Source organism: Zeus faber, assembly GCF_960531495.2.
Source record: "Zeus faber genome assembly, chromosome: 18".
Classification (NCBI taxonomy): Eukaryota; Metazoa; Chordata; class Actinopteri; order Zeiformes; family Zeidae; genus Zeus; species Zeus faber.
In genome coordinates, this window is record NC_137210.1 from 24441336 (window position 1) to 24458488 (window position 17153).

At 47.1% G+C, this 17153-nt stretch overlaps 1 protein-coding gene across 1 annotated transcript in view; it reads right to left on the reverse strand.

Moving 5' to 3' along the window:
• Positions 1–17153, reverse strand: part of dnah7 (dynein, axonemal, heavy chain 7) — a gene marked incomplete at both ends in the record, with an annotated part of 94980 nt that overhangs the window by 24614 nt on the left and 53213 nt on the right. The window contains 8 exons of the mRNA XM_080018912.1: positions 4785–4975; positions 8506–8660; positions 9922–10085; positions 13452–13637; positions 15087–15267; positions 15520–15866; positions 16088–16418; positions 16897–17126. Coding sequence (XP_079875038.1) covers positions 4785–4975; positions 8506–8660; positions 9922–10085; positions 13452–13637; positions 15087–15267; positions 15520–15866; positions 16088–16418; positions 16897–17126 — 1785 coding nt within the window. The remainder of the gene's footprint in view (positions 1–4784; positions 4976–8505; positions 8661–9921; positions 10086–13451; positions 13638–15086; positions 15268–15519; positions 15867–16087; positions 16419–16896; positions 17127–17153) is intronic.

Sequence of the window (17153 nt, forward strand, 5' to 3'; positions counted from 1 at the left end):
CGGCTAACGCTGCTAATGGGGAGCGGGACACGCTGTCCTCGCTCCTCCCTGTCGGGGGGCATTCGTCGCAAAGTGTAACTCGGAGGTTTGAGGCGCGCCAAAGTTGTTTTCCTGCTCCGTAACTTGCTCTCCGGCTGCATCGCTAGCTCTGCTAGCCTTTCTAGCCGTCCAGCCCATGGTGAACAATAGGTAACCCATGCCAAAGCTAATGCTAACCTGTTAACCCTGTAGTGTAACTCAAACATTCACATGGAATGGATTTTTTTTTTTAAATTTAAATATTCAAATACATAACTTTTTTTTAAATGTGAAAAAATAATGATTATGGGAAAAAAAAATATTTTGATATTAGTTATTTTCTAATTTAAAATCGAATTATTTGATATGACCGGATGTAAATATGAGATACTATCAGACAATACTATAAAATCATTTTAGGAAAGTAGAGATGTGAATGTTTGACATCTCAGAGGCTTTTAAATTTTGAGGATTTTGGGACTGTTTACATTCACTTGGGGACGGTTCCTGGAGTGTGGTGAAAAAGTTCGTCTGGACCCCTGCTGAGCCGGCGCTGCCTTTATTGGAAACTCGGAAAACCATGACTCGTGCTGTGTTTCACAAAAACCCCGAAAATTATTATCGATCACAGAGGGCGTTTTCGCACCGCAGGAAGTTCCGAGAACGTTTGGAGGAGCTGTCGCTTTCTTTTGTGTCGCTTGTGAACGATGGTAATTATTAAAACACCGTTCTTGAGGGACGTTGAAAGGAATCGACGCAAGGGCAACATCCAGTGATTTAAGTGCCAGGTGACGTGTTCAACGGAACCTAGCAAACCTGAAATACATACCTAACATGACTAAACTGGACCCGGGGTATTATTATATTATATTTATTATCATTATTTTGGCGCCAGCGCCAATAATTTTATGAGTTACAATTCACATTTAGGCCTTTGATCAGGAGATTGAGGCTGAATAAGAGTCGTTCTCGCTGTACTTACAAAACATTACATGTTGGGAAACTCTGATGTGAATGGATTTGTTGAATCGTGAAAGTCAGCTAATTAATTATATATATTGGAGGGAGCTCCAAATGGATTAAATGGAAATTATAACATTACATATAAATCAAATATGAATATATTGGTGTTAGACACGTGGAGTCACGACCTCAGGGTTGAGAATGTCTGACGTGAGGGCTTAAAATGATTTAGAGTGAAACAGTCCAATGACGATGTCCTTTTTTTTTTTGAAACGTGACGGTGCTGTCATATTTCTATAACCCAGAAAGGAAAAACACATACAAACGTTGTACCCTCCGCCGGAACCACACCGGGCACGTTGACGCAGTGTGCGGGGGCGGGGTGTTTTACCTGCTGCACCATCTACGTGGTGAAGCCTCCCAGACCCGCCCATGTTGTCGTAGCGAGAGGGGGAATATTGAACACCAAAGCGACTTGAACCTTTTTGAACGGTTTGACAATACATTTTACCTCTGGAATACCGCAATGCTTTTATTTGTTATTATGTGAAAAATAACCTATATTATTTATGCTTATTATTACTTTAACAATTACATAACATCATGTTGATCTTGTCAAGACTGTCTCACGTTTTGTGCTATGATTCAACTCTGCAGACACTTTAAGTTAAACCAGTTAGAAGGTATGAAACTTTTTTAATAGAACTGTACCATAAAAAACCCCTAATATAATTGAAATTGTACAACAGCAACTGTTGTACTTTGTCAGTGGCATATGTTTGTATTGTATTGCATTACTTCTACGTAATACATACCGTATTTCCTCAAATATAAACTGGTGGTCAAATAAACGCCTGACTTTGCCTTTCAGAGCCACAAGAGCTCTCTCCTTTCACCATATATACATGCGTTTGCATGGCATGGCACCCAGATGGAGGTTTGACTTAAAATTCAATTCCTTCGTCACCTGGTCCCCGGGCGCGTCCACGAATGCTGCCCACTGCTCCTGGCTGTGCCCCCGGAGGAAGGACAAGCCAGGATGGGTCAAAAGCAGAGGCCTCATTTCACCGGCCATCATCCAAAGCGTGTGCATGTGTGTGTGTGTGTGTGTGTGTGTGGTTGCGTGCATGTGTTATAGTGTGGTGTGCTGTGTGACAAGTGCATCCACAGTGCACAGCTGTGTGCACTGTATATCTATCGACTGTACAGTTCTTTTGACACCGTTTGTAATATTGGCTCGGCACTCGGTGCTTCCCTTTCCACTTCCTTCCCCTGCAATCGATGGCAGCGACTGGTTTGGCCCTGATGAGTTGCAGGTTGATTGTTTATTCTCCTTCTATCAGTGGAAAGTGCTGCTCTGGGAGTCAAGGGGTGTGGGCTTTACCACCGCCTTAGACAGCAGGGTGTGCACCTTCCTGGAGGTTAAAAGCCTATATCTGGTATCCACTGGCCGTGCTAATAAACGAGTGCTGGGGCCTAATTCCATTTCTATTGATGCAGGAGGCATGCTCCGCTGGCGGTGAGGACTCTGAGCCCACATAAATCTCTCGTTCTGTTTTCACACGTGGCCACTGCTTTTATCCTTCCACTCCCTCCTCAGCGCTCCTTGGGCCTGGCTTATTCGGCGCTATCACTCTTGTATTTTAAAGTACTGCGTTTCAAATGGGGCTCAATGGGAATAATGGGGAGCTATCATGGAAGTATACTGTAGGCAGAAAAAGGCTCGAGTTGAAAAAAAGGTTTGAGCCAGATGTGAAAAATGAGTTGAATCTATCTAATAGCCAGCCATAAAAAGCGGGGCTCTGCTTGAAATGCAATCCTCTGTAATGCAATTTCCTTTAATGTGCCTTTTCTTGGTTGGCCTTTTCTTGGAATAGATTTTTTTTTTGGTGTCTGCTCAATCGAGGAGCTCGTATTGGCAGAACTACAGTCCAGTGTGTTTAAATTGGGCAGTGCTGAGCGATGTGTTGCCGAGCTAAAAATGTGCCGTCATCAGAGTTGTGTGACCCCTTTAGAAAGCAAGGCCCCCCGGGGCAGAACTAGGCCCTCATCAGTCTTTCACAGAATTCATCTCTCTCTATGGAAGCAAAGTGCCACAATAACTCTTCAGGTTAAGGGTTGTTTTGCTATTTAGTTCAAACTAGAAATAGAAAATGACACATCCAAAGTGCTTCAGTGCATCATCATTGTCGTTTCCACCTCGGGCTTCTAAAATACCCCCCCCCCCCCCTGATGGCTAGTAATTTTCTCAACCGCAGACTGCAGGTTTCAAAAATGAAAGATAGCTGCTAATCGAACAACACAACTTCCATGGCATCCCAGTGTCATTATTATGACCTAATAAGAGCCATTAGTGAACGGGCCACTGAACCAGGTTGACTGGCGGCATCATTGTCTAATGAAAACAGTACGTTTGGATGGCGGAGGAGGGAATGATGACAGCCCCAGTGCTTCCCCCGAGTGGAGCCAGCATTCCATCGCCTTCCTTCCTGTTGCTACTGGAGGGAGACGCATTTAGTCTCTGCCACATCGGCGCCGACCAGTCGCGGGACCGCCTGCGCGGCGGGAGGAGCGTGAGAGACTCGTTAGTGCAACTCTGGCACCTACACCGCTGTACGCACGGGGGGAAACAAAGCACTCCCACTGCTCCCATGCTACATACAGTCCAACACAAGTCCAACACCAACACAGCATCATAGAGATGCTTCAATTTCCTGGTTCCTTTCCTATTACCGGAATTCAGTGTTGTGTTACAGCTGCATTTTTTATTTTTTTATTTTTTTAGCCGAACTGTGGATCAATCTCTGGAAAAATAATCTCTCAATCGTCGATCTCACTAATTGAAACTGGAAATTTTGAGAGAAATAGTGATAGAGAGGCAACATGATAGATACTGTAGTGTTGGAGAATTCCCACTGCGTGGTCGGTGGTTAATTTGCCCGCTACAGGAAAACAAACTGAGAGTCTATTCTGCAGAATTAAGGGAAAGATACAGACTTTCTTCAAAACAGTGATCTGATCAGTCTGCCCTTGCTTCTGCTGAAGAGGGCTTTATACTGATCAGAGGTTGTGTACCATTGGTCAGCTTGTCATTTACAGGACTACTCCCCGCCAATCATTTCCCCAGGTGTTTCTCTCATACAATGATTTAACAGTCAAACTCCGGTCACAGGTACAATCTTACTGTTCTATAAAAACAAACGCACAACGCTCTGTCAAGCCCCCTGGGGTTATCTTTATCGCCACACGAGGTTGGGTGAAGATGGCGTGTGATCTGGTCTTTACAATACAGTGTGGCATTATCTGAAAGAGCGGCCTCTTCATCTGAGCTCCGAGAGGCTCATTAAAACCCCAAGACAATGTTTTAAAAAGCTACGTAACATGCAAACAGGCTGGTGTCCTATATAAAAAAATGTGGAAGATCATTCACAGAATTGGTCGTCTGCATTTTTCCCTCACAATAGGGAGAGAGAGCACTAAACGGGAGATAATAAGAGGAAAAGAACAGGATAATACGAATAATAACAATACGGCAGCATAAAAAAAGACGTGTGTATGTGTGATTTTGGAAGTGTTTCCAAGTATAGAATTGGGGCTGGGCTGCTTTAAGTTTCTGTAGTAACAAAGTTGACTTTGACTTTCTGTTTCAACCTTGTATTCTCCACATGGCCAAACAAAGTCACACTCAAACTTCAATGTCTACATTCTGCTAAAGTGTTCAGCACACAAATACCTGTGGAACATGAAAGAAACTAACCTTTAATTGCAGATGTTTGGGGCTTTATCCTGAGAATTTGACTTACTTTAACCGAGGTTTCTGGGAGGTAGTGGGGGTTGCGCAGTTTGGTGGTGATGTAGAAGCGGAAGTCGGGGCTGTACTCGATGGTGGAGTCCCCAAGGCGGATGCAGATGGCCCCTGCCTGCTTGAAGGTCTGCTTCAGCAGCAGGGGCTCCAGGATCGGGTCCAGCTCCTCGCCAATGTTCTCCAGGAGCACTGCAGAACAGGTCGGCGTGCAACGATTTGAAAGACAGCGAGCTACAGCAGATCAAAACTCAAACTTTACACATAAAAAGCATTCCGGAGCAGATCAAGCAGCTTGATGACTTGCCTTAATTAAGGGTGCACACTATTTACTATTATTGCACGTCCTATTATGACTACTATAGACCAATCCTGCTGCTCTACTCCGCCCCCATTTTTAAACCACATACACACAAAGTGTTTCACAGCGACCGGCTTGAACCTGACGGGCGTGCTTTAATGTTATGGAAGGTTTGGGCCAGTGGTTTACAAAATATCCCAATTTATTTGGCCAATTTTTTGCCCAAGAGGTTTCGTATGGGAGGAATTGACATGTGGCAAAGACATCAGGTCGTCATGGAAACATGTGTCAAATATTGGGGAAATTCCCCACATAGCCCGGCATAAACATACGTACACACACACACACACACACACAGGACCGGCACACGTCTACGATTTCATCAGGAATTGTCTAGATTTAATTATTTTATGAATCACAGTCGACTGAAAGCTCATTCCTATTCCCAGGGTCCATTTCTTCTCTATATTTAAAAATATCAAAGACATATTGCAGCTCAAAATTACACAGCGTGTTACTTTATTTTACCCTGAAAGCCACTGACAGGATGGAACAGATACCAAACTGGCCTATATGAGCTCCCTGTGATTACTACTTTAACAATTAACTCCTAAGTGTGCTCCAGGAACCTCCTCATCCTTGTACCGATGGACCGAGACCATTATTGGCAATCAGAGAAGTGAGCCAGTATATTTTTACTGCCTTTGAGCTATGGGCGGGAATAGCATTGTTAATAGCTAGATGTGATTTAATGTTAAACAGGATAATGAGTTTTCCTGTGTTGAATTGACCACATTCATAATTTGACACTGCAGGGAACGTCGCTGAGTTCTTACGTAGCGTTGGCTGAATCAAACGTGGTTTAGAGTCAATGGAATCAATACAACAATTTTACTAATAGCTTGTTCTGTACGGTAACTATTAATGGATATGGCAAATTGCTTTTCTGTTTGTAGGTTTGAATGCACTGGAGTCTGTGGCGCGCGATCCGCTCCGCGTTTCCCCAAACAAAACCATAGATGTATTTATTTTGCGATGTTTCCACAATTGAATGAAACAAAAATGCCCCGAGCCGTATCCCGCGGTGCTCCAAGCTCCATGCTGCTCAGGACACCGCGGTAAAAGTCGGAACAAACTTTTAAATGGGGCCTTGAAGATCTAATATGAGTGAAGATTCTGTAACTGGATTGATCATTTCTCGCCTCAAATCTGTTCTGAAACAGATTTTAGTGGACTGGTTAGGTGGAATCAGTGAACGTTTACAGAGTAAATACGATGGAGCCCGGATTAAAGCGCAAACCATAATGGCTCTGGGCTTGGCTGCTCATTTACAATTAAAGCTACACACACAGAAAACAGCCCGTTTTGAAACACTATGGTATAGAGGCATGTTCCGATGGCTCGGATGCATTATCATAGCAAAAAAATTTCAAAAACATGTTTTGGAGACCTCAGAAACCTATATTAACCTCTTGAAAAGGAGCATAATAGATCCCCTTTAAACTCTCGCACATTAAGATAAAAGGCCTTTTGGGTTTCCAAGGCTGCTTTGTTATGATATGTCTCTTGATGTAGAGTCAGGGGTAGTTTAGATTTTATTTCAAAGCATTACTGCACAGGCCAATAGGTCAAACCAACACAAAGGCATTGGGAATCGAGCCGGTGCTCTTCCACTTCGAGGTGAAACCTCAAGGTCCAGAGGAAAAGCCTGGATATAAAGCCTGCAAACAGGCGATTCGCGGGTGGTTGGTGTGGGGGCGTGGTTGGCCAGGGAGCAGCCATCTGGGCCCCCTGCCAGCTGTGCGTGAGTCCTGGCGGCTTGGTTTGTCTTCCGGGGCCCCTCGGGGGCCGCTTGCTGCTGTCAATGTGTGGGTTGGGGTGCGGGGGGCGGTGTGCGGCTTCTTTGCAGTGGATGCCCCGGGTGCCGGGGCGATGGAGGGTCTGCTGGCAGCGGCTAACATCCGGGTGCCCTGCGCTGAGCGCACTCGGCTACATGGATGAGCGCTCCGTTGGGCGTCCGGTCGACTGCGGGGCGCAGGTGGGCATGGGGGTCCCATCGGCTTGCCTGCAGGGTGGGCGGTTCGGGCGGGGTGTCGGTCTGTCGGCACGGTACCTTGCGGGTCCAGGCAAGGTCTGCGGTCTGTGCCTGGTACCCACGGCCCAGGTTCTGCGCCTGCGTCTGCATCTTGTTCCTGCACATGGGGGTGGGTCGCATGTGTGTGCCTCAGGGGTGCAGGGTCTCCTCGTGCTGGGCGTGGCGGGCGTGGAGGTTGCTCTGCGGGCTCCCAGCTTCACTGGGGGCCGGGGGATCTTCTGTGGCTGCAGGGCGAGGTGCTCGGGGCTTTCCTGCGGACGTGGGGTGTATGCACGACTGTGGGACACAGGGGTGGCTTCGGGACCTTTCCACTGCTTGGAGGCGATACGACGTAATACCGACCTCATACACCACAACTAATTGGTATAAGACCTGTACACTCACTGGTGGACACTTCTCACACACACACACACACACACACACACACACACACACACACACACACACACACACACACACACACACACACACACACACACACACACACACCCAGCCCCCTCCTGGTTACAACCCTCTCCTTTCCTCCGTCATTTACTGCCATAATTATGACAGGAAGAGGCCATGTGACAAATTGCTGTTTAATGAATTAACTTTTTCAATACATGTTGTCGTCCGATGTTTATGTTTTCCAGTGTACATGTTGTTTGTTTCTATGTTTATTTGTTTCACCCGTGGTGAGTCTCCCCCTCTTGGAGTAGTATTTTTTGTTTATAGACCCAAACGTGGTAAAATAGTTGGGATTGGGGGATTGGTGGCTGCTCTGTGCCACAAAAAACAGTGAAAAAAATAAAAGAATAAAAACAAAATAAAAATAAAGCCTGCAAACAAACACGTAACAAACCAGCAGAAAGGAGTGCAGTAACATTTACCCACAAGGATATCTCAAGCCAATTTGATCATGATAAGAGGAAAAATATGAGTGCAGCAAAACACTTTGAGGGCCCTTGTGTTTCTTTCTGCGTTTCAATATGATGAGCGTTTGCAGCAGACCCTAAAAAACACTTGGTGGATGTTCTTGACTCAAGTATGGACTTGTTTTTTTTCTCCTTGTAATTCTAATTGCTGTTCTGCGGGAGAGAAGAAAGGACATTCTGAGCACAAGACTGATTTGCAGCTGTGGTGAAGAGAGACCCCTGCAGGAAGCAAGTGGCATTGCAGGCGCTTCCCACTTCTCGTCCATTCAGCCTTGCAAACGGACGAACCGGGATCCGAAAAGACACTTCGGTTTCTCTACACAAACAAGGTAGCGAGAGAGCAGAGAGAGAGAGAGAGCGAGAGAGAGCGAGAGAGAGCGGGAGAGAGCGAGACACTGAAACACTCGTCTACCTGGCGTTCCAAACTGGATGCAGTTCTCCAGGGTACGGACAAAGTCTTGGTCACTCAGCTTGATGACATGCAGGCTGTTGGTCTTCTCCATGTTCTTCACCCACTTGTTAGCTTGGCCCTGCGGGTCGATCATGAGGGGCCAACGCCTGGCGTTACTGCAGACGCACGCACACGCAGGCACGGACACAACGGGGTTTTTAAATCGATTTTTCCAAACTGTACAGCCTTAGGAACACGACTTGTGCAAAATGTACTTTTACCCAGAAAATCCTTGACAACAAGTTATTCTTTACATCTGACAATCTGTACACGCCCGCGTGCACACACACACACACACACACACACACACACACACACACACACACACACACACACACACACACACACACACACACACACACACACACACACACACACACACACACACACACACACACACACACACACACACACGTCAGCTGAAGCAGAGCTGCCTTGTCAGTGAGAGGGAGAAGAAAAGACAGTTAGAAGGGTTGGACGTGTGAGAACGAGAGTAGGGGTTTAGGGAGGGATGAAAGAGAGAAGGGACGTATGGAACAACGGACAAGAGACAGAAGGAACGGGTGGAAAAAGAAACAACGGATGAAAGACAAAAGAGGGGAGGATGAGCAGAGGGGAAGAAGCAAAAAGATCAAAAAAATGAATGAGAGAAAGGGTGAGCAGGACGAAAGGGGAAAAGAGAGAAGCCTCCACAGCGGTTTCTGCCTGGGAAACAGCGAGACAGCCCGATGCCGCGGCAGACTCTGGGATTGAGTCGTTTCCGAGCAACTTGAAGGAGCGTCGGGCTGCTCGCAGCGGGAGCCGCCATCTTGTGATTAAACGGCACCGCTCCCGCTTTCACCGGCGCCGACGAGCGGCGTCCTGCAACCTGGAAACACTCTTCACAGCAAATCACTCGCTTCGACGTCTACATACAGGTTTCTCTGTTTCATGGATTACCTATTGTGTTATACGGGTATATCTGAACACAATAAAAACGACTGTATTTAGCAGTTATTTGGTTATTTTGAGGGAATAAATAGTTCCAACAATTCCCACAATTTCTGCTTTATCAGCCAGGGAGAGCATCTAATCCTAGTTTTTTCTGGGGTTTTTTTTTTTTTGAGGTTTGCCAGCGGACAGAACGGTTGGAGCCGGTGAACAGAATGATGTTAAAGTCGTTCAACCGAGAGGGGGCCGCGCTCCAGGGAACCCCGGCGGTCTCCTGAGCAACAGCCTAACGGTCCTGGTGGAACAGAGCTTTGCCAAAAGCCTGACTCCTCTATCGCTCAGCCAGAGACAACGGACCAAGATGGCATCAGTGATATGCGGTAAGCGGACGGCGCAGCGAAACGACCGCCCCGCCGTCTACAGAGAGCGCCGTGCCAGGGCACCTACGAGATGATGATGCCGTTGTCGATGGAGAAGCTGTCGGAGGGAAGGCCCGCGATGGTCCAGGCGCGGATCTTCACCGGCTCTCCCAGGGAGTTCATCAGAGACATGTTGGGGGAGCAGGGGATCGCTTTGATCTTGCACAGCTTCATCCAGTCCTCCGTCTGAGACTGCGGGCGCACATGCACGCACACGCACACGCACACACACACACACACACACACACACACACACACACACACAGAATCTAAACAAGTGTTTGTGTGACTTTGGATATCTGCAGGGTAATTATCTGATAATGAATACTGACCCTGTTTTGTGTATATATATATATACATACACACACTATATTTATATATATATATATATATACACACACATACATATACACACTGTATATATACTGTATATATATGCTTTAATACAGAACCGTTCAATCAGATAGTGGAAAATAGTGTGTCACTCTCATTGATACCAGCAGTTTAGACCAGAATGGGCCTGATACCGAAACCAGAAATAAAGATGGGGCCTTCCCTAGTAAAATATAAAAATAAATAAATCATGCTTTTCAGCTTCTTTCCCCTCCATTTCCAGGGCTGGAAGCCTTCAGCCTTCATTAAACACAAGAGGGTTCCTCAGCTGCAGGTGAAAAATAGCTCCACCTCTTATGTGTTCACCTTGCTAAGAGCAGGTGAGCATTCACACTCATCACAAGTGTCATACAAGTACCTGCACATTTATCATGTGCCAACTAAATGCATTTCATTGAGGATGACAAAATGCAGAGTCCTGACATGAAACATTGAAAAACTTCCATTGGGTGCACTCCTCTAACATGTTCAATTAGTAGCATGTTGGAAGATCCAAAGATAATTAAATTGCTCGAAATCAAGAAGGTATGATGGCGTGTGACGTCTCATAATTTCTCCCCGACGTGTGACGAGCTCTCATTGTTCCAAATAAAGTATCTGCATTTTTATCAGCACAATAATCCATTTTTAATGAGTGTTCCTTGCTTGTTGTTAAAAAAAAAAAAAAAAAAATTGGTGAGCATGGGGATTGGCACGCACCAATAAGGTCTTTGGGGGACGGCCCTTTAATGTAGCTCCCTTTGAGCGGAACGAAAGTGCACACAACAAGTTAAATATTTACATGTCTTGTGTCCTCTCCATCACATCAAAGCTCTGGCTCAGCTGCAATAACTGAGGCCAAGTGACTTTGACGAGAACGCAAAATCAAACACCACCAACTCTCTCAAGTTTACGGAGACGTAATGTTTATATACAGTACAGTGCGTCCTTGTACAGTACGTGATCCATGCCAAACCCCTTTCGCAGTCTGGCTATGCTGCAAAAAAAAAAAGATTTTAATGCTTGCCGTCTAGCTGTAAAAGGCCTGTTAACGGCATCCTTGACACCAAAGTTCAACATTATGCTAACCTATGCCGACAGTAAGTTGGGATCATTTCACACCTCAGAGCAGGCACAGTTAGAATACAAATAAACCAAATCTTTTCCCTAGGCTTTCTTCGTAATAACCATAATGGATGTGTTTTGAATGTTTAAAGTCGTAACTTTAAACTGCAGTTCGGTTGATGACCACTAGATGCCGCTGCTCCAGAAACTGGAGTCTAAGGCAACGGAAAAAGAAGGAGCTTCTCGCTAAAAGTCAATACATTTTTACGTCAATGCAAAACATGTTCACTTCTTCTAATGGGTGTTGTGGATGTGAAAATGATCGTTCCGTGTGTACGTCTGGGGGCGACAGGTCTGTCGTCCGTGGTCGAGCAAGGTGGGCGTGTTGCGTCCTTCCGCCGCGTGTTGATGCGGAGAATGAAAACCACCGGACCGTCAGAGAGCCTGCCCCGCTGCCCAAATTTAGAAAGCTCTGGCTCCGTTTCCTGCCAAGATGGCAGCGGGCGTAAACCCAAACTTGAGTCTTACAATCATCTTGTTGCAGCCGCACATTTCTTTTCTCTATAGTCTATGCCTGATACTACCAGCTTACCACAGCTTACTCGGTAGGGATGTTCACAAATGGGTGTTCCATTTAAGCTAGTTTGCCTTTCAAGGGGATCTATTATGCTTTTCCTTATTTTCTGTCAAATATATAGTGTTACACTGTGGGATGTTCATATTAGGCGTTATAAAAGTGTCAAATAACAAGGTAAACTAATGCCAAAGTAATCGTAACAAAACGCTCAGGTTTTCCGACAGCTCTGAACGCTCCGTTTCCAAAGAATTTTGCGACTTTCTGCACGAGCTGACGTCAGATCGAAAGCGAGTTCTTCACCCCATCCGCTGGGCGTTTCTCCAAACAAACGCAATAACCAATACAAATAGTGTTTTCGATGTACACTGCGGTGTGGGGATGGTGCGTGAGCAGCCACTAGGATCCAGGTGATTGGGATCAGGGTGGCTGCATACATGTTGCTCGTTGGTTGGTCTAACGAGCGGCAGGTAAAACCCCCAATCCCCACACTCGCTCAGAAGAGGAGCCCCGTCATGACACGTTCTATCTGCTCCTCAGCTCAATCCAACTGGCCCTGTCCACAATAAACTGGTGTTAACCCCCCCGCCGTCTGTGTCTCTGTGCCGGAGGGCCCTGAAAACGACACTTGGGTGGGGTGTGGTGGTGAAACCGCCACATAGATGTATCAACTTATTTTTATTTTCCGCTCGGAGAACAGCAACACAAGTCTGAACAAACTAGAACAGACCTGCACGAGTATTTTAAAAGAAAGAGGAATTAATGCCAACTGTCCATGATAAAACTGCAGACGAGGGAAATGTAAGTATCTGCTGCGTGTTTCTGTTTGTGCGTGTGTGTGTGTGTGTGTGTGTGTGTGTGTGTGTGTGTGTGTGTGTGTGTGTGTGTGTGTGGCCAGGTAAGGTCACAGAGGGCTGCCGTGTGCGATCGGCTTTGCGTTTCTCCAAACAAAACTGTAGATGTGTTCATTTTATTGCATTTTCCGGCGTTTCCGTAACTGTATGAAACTTAAAAAAACCCCGAACCGTGTCCTGCGGTGGCTCCAAGCTCCGCGCTGGTCTGGACGCCGCGGTGAAAGTCTGGGGCTAACTTTCAGATGAGGCCTCGTAGATCCAATATGAGTGGATTGCGTAATTCCCGCCTCGCATTTGTGCAGAAACAGATTTTGGTGGACTGAGGAGGTGAAATCAGTGAAAGTTTATCGAGTTTATCACGCTACCAAACGTCGGTCAATCAGAAGAAAGTGTGCCTTTAGGGAGGTGGGCCTTAAAGAGACAGGAGCCAAAACGGCTCGTTTCAGCAGAAGCTGAATTCAGGTGGGGGCTGTGTCAAGGGCCAGACTTATTTGAACTGTGAATCACGCAAAGCCACTCTAGTGGAGTCCAAGAATAATTATATAGAGAGTGCAAATCAGCATAATAGGGCCCCTTTATTCATAAAACCCCATTGTGAGCGTCTGCTTAACAATGCTCGACACTGTATATAATACAAATCAGCACTAGATGTGGTTCCCTGTCTTACTGTGGTCAGTGCGACAGACAGCGTACCTGTCTATAGCTGGAGGTGAAGGCCCCCTGGTAGGCCACGATGCCCGACGATATGAGAATGTCGCCGGTCAGGTTGTTGTAGAGCTCCCCCAGGTTGTAGGCCGTCTCGCTCCAGCGTGACTTCTCGCCGCCCAGGCCGCCGATCAGCTGCTCGGCGCGCTCCAGCTTCTTACTGCACAGATCCACCTGGAGGAACAGGTCGAGAAGCTCAGCGTTCTTCCAGGATGAGGGACGAGCACAGGTGACGACGTAGATGAGGCAGGACAGACGGGGTTAATGCAAATGGCCGTCCGACTCAGCTTCCTAGATCCTCCCTTATAAATTGTGTGTCAGCCTCCAAGGTTGTGAATGTGACGACGGGCGGGAGAGACTGAATCGGGGACCGCACCCCGCGTGGAAAAACGACAGGGCTGCGCACCGCTGTTTGTAAATAGATCAAAAGCCGGTGTCTTCAAGGCCCCCCCCCCCGAGTCAAACAGAAGAGCGGAGCATCCGTCAGCAGCTTTATCACCTTAAAATACATAAAAGTGGTCAAACTAAAGCAGGGAGACGTTGGGAGCGTTGGGAGCGCTGGGTGCGGAGGAGCCAATTACGAGAAGACGAACCCAACAACGTAACAGACCTGGGCGGGAGAGTGCAACCAGCTTTCCTCCCTTCGAAAATGGGAGAGGTCTGTGTGATCGTCAACCCTCCAGGGGATGACGAGGCCAACCTGTGGCCGAGGCGCGAGGAGATGCAGAGCCCACATGAAAAGGACGAGCGGCCGGGGCGCGGAGGGAGGAGAATAAACAGGTGAAAATAAACAGGAGGCGCGCCTTCAAACGGTGACGTGGGGAGGTTTGCGTCTCTCTGGAACTCTTGACAGTAAAACCGTGAAAGAAGAATAAAATAGAATGAAATAAAAAAATAAAAACCTTCGTACGTCGTTGTAAAAGGCATGCCTCTGGCTGCAACTGTCTTTTGAACATATTAGTTGAGTTACATGGAAAATGTTACTGTGAAGATCAAATACGTGCGGAAAATCAGATATCGGCGCGTTTGAGAAATTTACAGCGGAGGGAAAGCAAGACCGACACGCAAGAAAAAGGGGGAAAGAAGGAAAAAAAAAACGACGACGCGGGACAGCAGATTAAAAAGTTTTTCAAAAGACTGACTTTCAACTAATCTGTTTCAAGCAATCCCTTATTTTTCCACTTCAACACAAAAGGACGTCTCAAGTTGAGCCGAGCTCTCAGCACTATCTCCGTTTCACAGTAACACTGCAGGCGTGATAAAAGGCGCAGCGCGAACAAGTGATCCTAAGTTAAAAAAGACCTCCATTATATAACAAGATATGCATCATCTGAGGCGGAGGGTTCATACCACTTTCATGAAATAACATGTGAACTCCGCTGCGTTAACCGATCGCAATGCACTGAGAAAGAGTTGCGGAAAAAAGCCATCGTAAATTTGAAATTAATTAGATTTCATTTAACAAGAGTTAGCTTTCATGTCAATTTACCTGATGATTAACCTGTCGTGGTACGTTGTTTTATGTGGCGTGCAATAACATTCTCAGGGGCTGGATGATCATCTTTAATATCCATTACAAGATATATATACACTGTACGCACGCACACGCACGCACACACACACCTGGTTCTCCAGCTCCGCCTTCTTGTTTTTGTTGGCGTCCAGGGTCTCCTGAAGTTTGGCCAGTTTGTCCTGGATCTCCTTGAGCGCTGCTTGCTTCTTGGTCAGGCTCTCCATCGCCACCTTCAGCTCCCCCTCTGCCTGGGCTAGCTTCTCCTTTTTGGGGGCCACAACTTTGGCCACACTGAACACATTTAGGTTGACCCAGATTCATTGAGAGTTTAGTGAATTCCAACCGTCAGATCACACCGATTCCAGGCCAGGCTTTTCTAGAACTGCGTTTGTAATAATAACACGTTTGATGTTTTTCAATCTGCATTCTAATACTAAGGACTAGAATGAGATGTTTAAATTCTGTTCAAGTATTAAAGGAGAACTTTCCTTGATCTGATCCTCTTGTACCCTAAAAAAAATGTCTCGAGGCAGTCAAACGTACCTGTCGTAGGAGTCCATGGCACGCACCCACTTACAGAGACCTTCAGCGGCCGTGGACGCAGTCCGAATCTTCTCCGGCACAAAGTCTGGGTTGGTGATGTACTTGCTGCGGATGATGGCGATGTAGCTGACGGGGATGTTGTCCTTGTCGTACTCGTGGAGGCTCTGGAGGAACTTCATGTCGCTGAGGAGCTTTTTGGCGGGGCCCCAGAAGTCCTCCACCTTCTTGCCGGTGCCGGAGGGATTCGGCACGCGGTCGGGCTTGATGCCCTTCAGGATACAGATGGCCTCCATCACCAGCTTGACGGCGGGCGGCGGGCTTTTCATCGACTTCACCACCGTAATGTCCTGGAGACAAAGGCACGAGGTGTCGTATGGGTCATAGGAAAAAATTGAAGAAAGGCTTTTCCCTTTAAGGTGACGTACGCGGCGGTAACGGCGCACCCATGTGACATTGTACAGACTTGAAATAACTGCACTTTTGGGGATCATCTGCACACAGTATAAACTCCTCTAGCCCTCTGAAAGTGGAAGCCTACATTGCCCTGCCCCCCCCCCCCCCCCCCTACCTGATTAGTGAGCGTGTTCAGCGCAGACAGGGCTGACTCCAGGATGGGCATGGCGACAGCCAGGTCTGCGTCGCACTCGTCTTTGATGGCTTTGGCGGCCGTGGCCTGCTCATTGGCCACGGCCTCGTCCACCTTCACCACCTTCTCCGTCTCCGCCACCTCCACGGACTCGTGCTCTATCACCACCATCATCTCGTCCACCTCCTTGCTGGCCACGCGCAGCTGCGGCTGAAGGGCCTCCAGCTCCACCTGCATGGTGGCCACCTGAGCGGCGGCCGACTCCAGCTTCTCCAGGCCCACCTCGTAGCGGCGCTTCAGCTTCATCACTTCACTGGAGAGGAAGAGGTCACAACAGGGAATTGGGCTTGTGATGCAAATGTGTGATAGACTGACCGAAATCATGAATGAGTATTAACTTTTTAGACCTGGGAAAAAAAAAAAAAAAAAACCTTGAACAAATCATTATGAAACATTCAGGAACATTTTCAGTTTGTAAAGAACCGAGAGGGAGTAATACTCAGGGACTGTCTTTGACCTTTGAGTGAAATTTCAAAGTGCAAATTTGCTGACTCGACAACTACGGGTGAGAATTGAAAAGGTTCGCGTGAAGCGCACTCAGCTCGATGGCTGGGCTCGGCTTCCCAAGGCGATGATTTGATCTGATTGGGTGAATGAGCAAGCGATAAAATATTGGTGTTTCAATTTTGGTCCCGTCTTTTAGCTCATGAATGCAAACCTGCTCCCCGGGATGTTACATCCCGACTGCCCCACGGTAACATAAGCGTCTGACTCAATCGCCTCAATCTTACTCTCTTTTCTTCTGGAGCAGGGTCTTGAAGGTGGAGATGAGCTCCAAATAGGAGGTTGGAGTGACATAATTGTGTCGCTGCAGCTCCGTCAGAAAACGCGTCGATAGCTCAATGGTGGAGGTGTGAAAGCTCTTGCACATGTCGATGCAGCCCGACCGCGACTCGTCTGTCATCTCAATGTCCTCCAGGAAGCGCGAGGCCACCGCCTGCAGAGCGTCTGCAGGCCAGCTCTACAGGTGGAGAAAACAAGCTGTAGT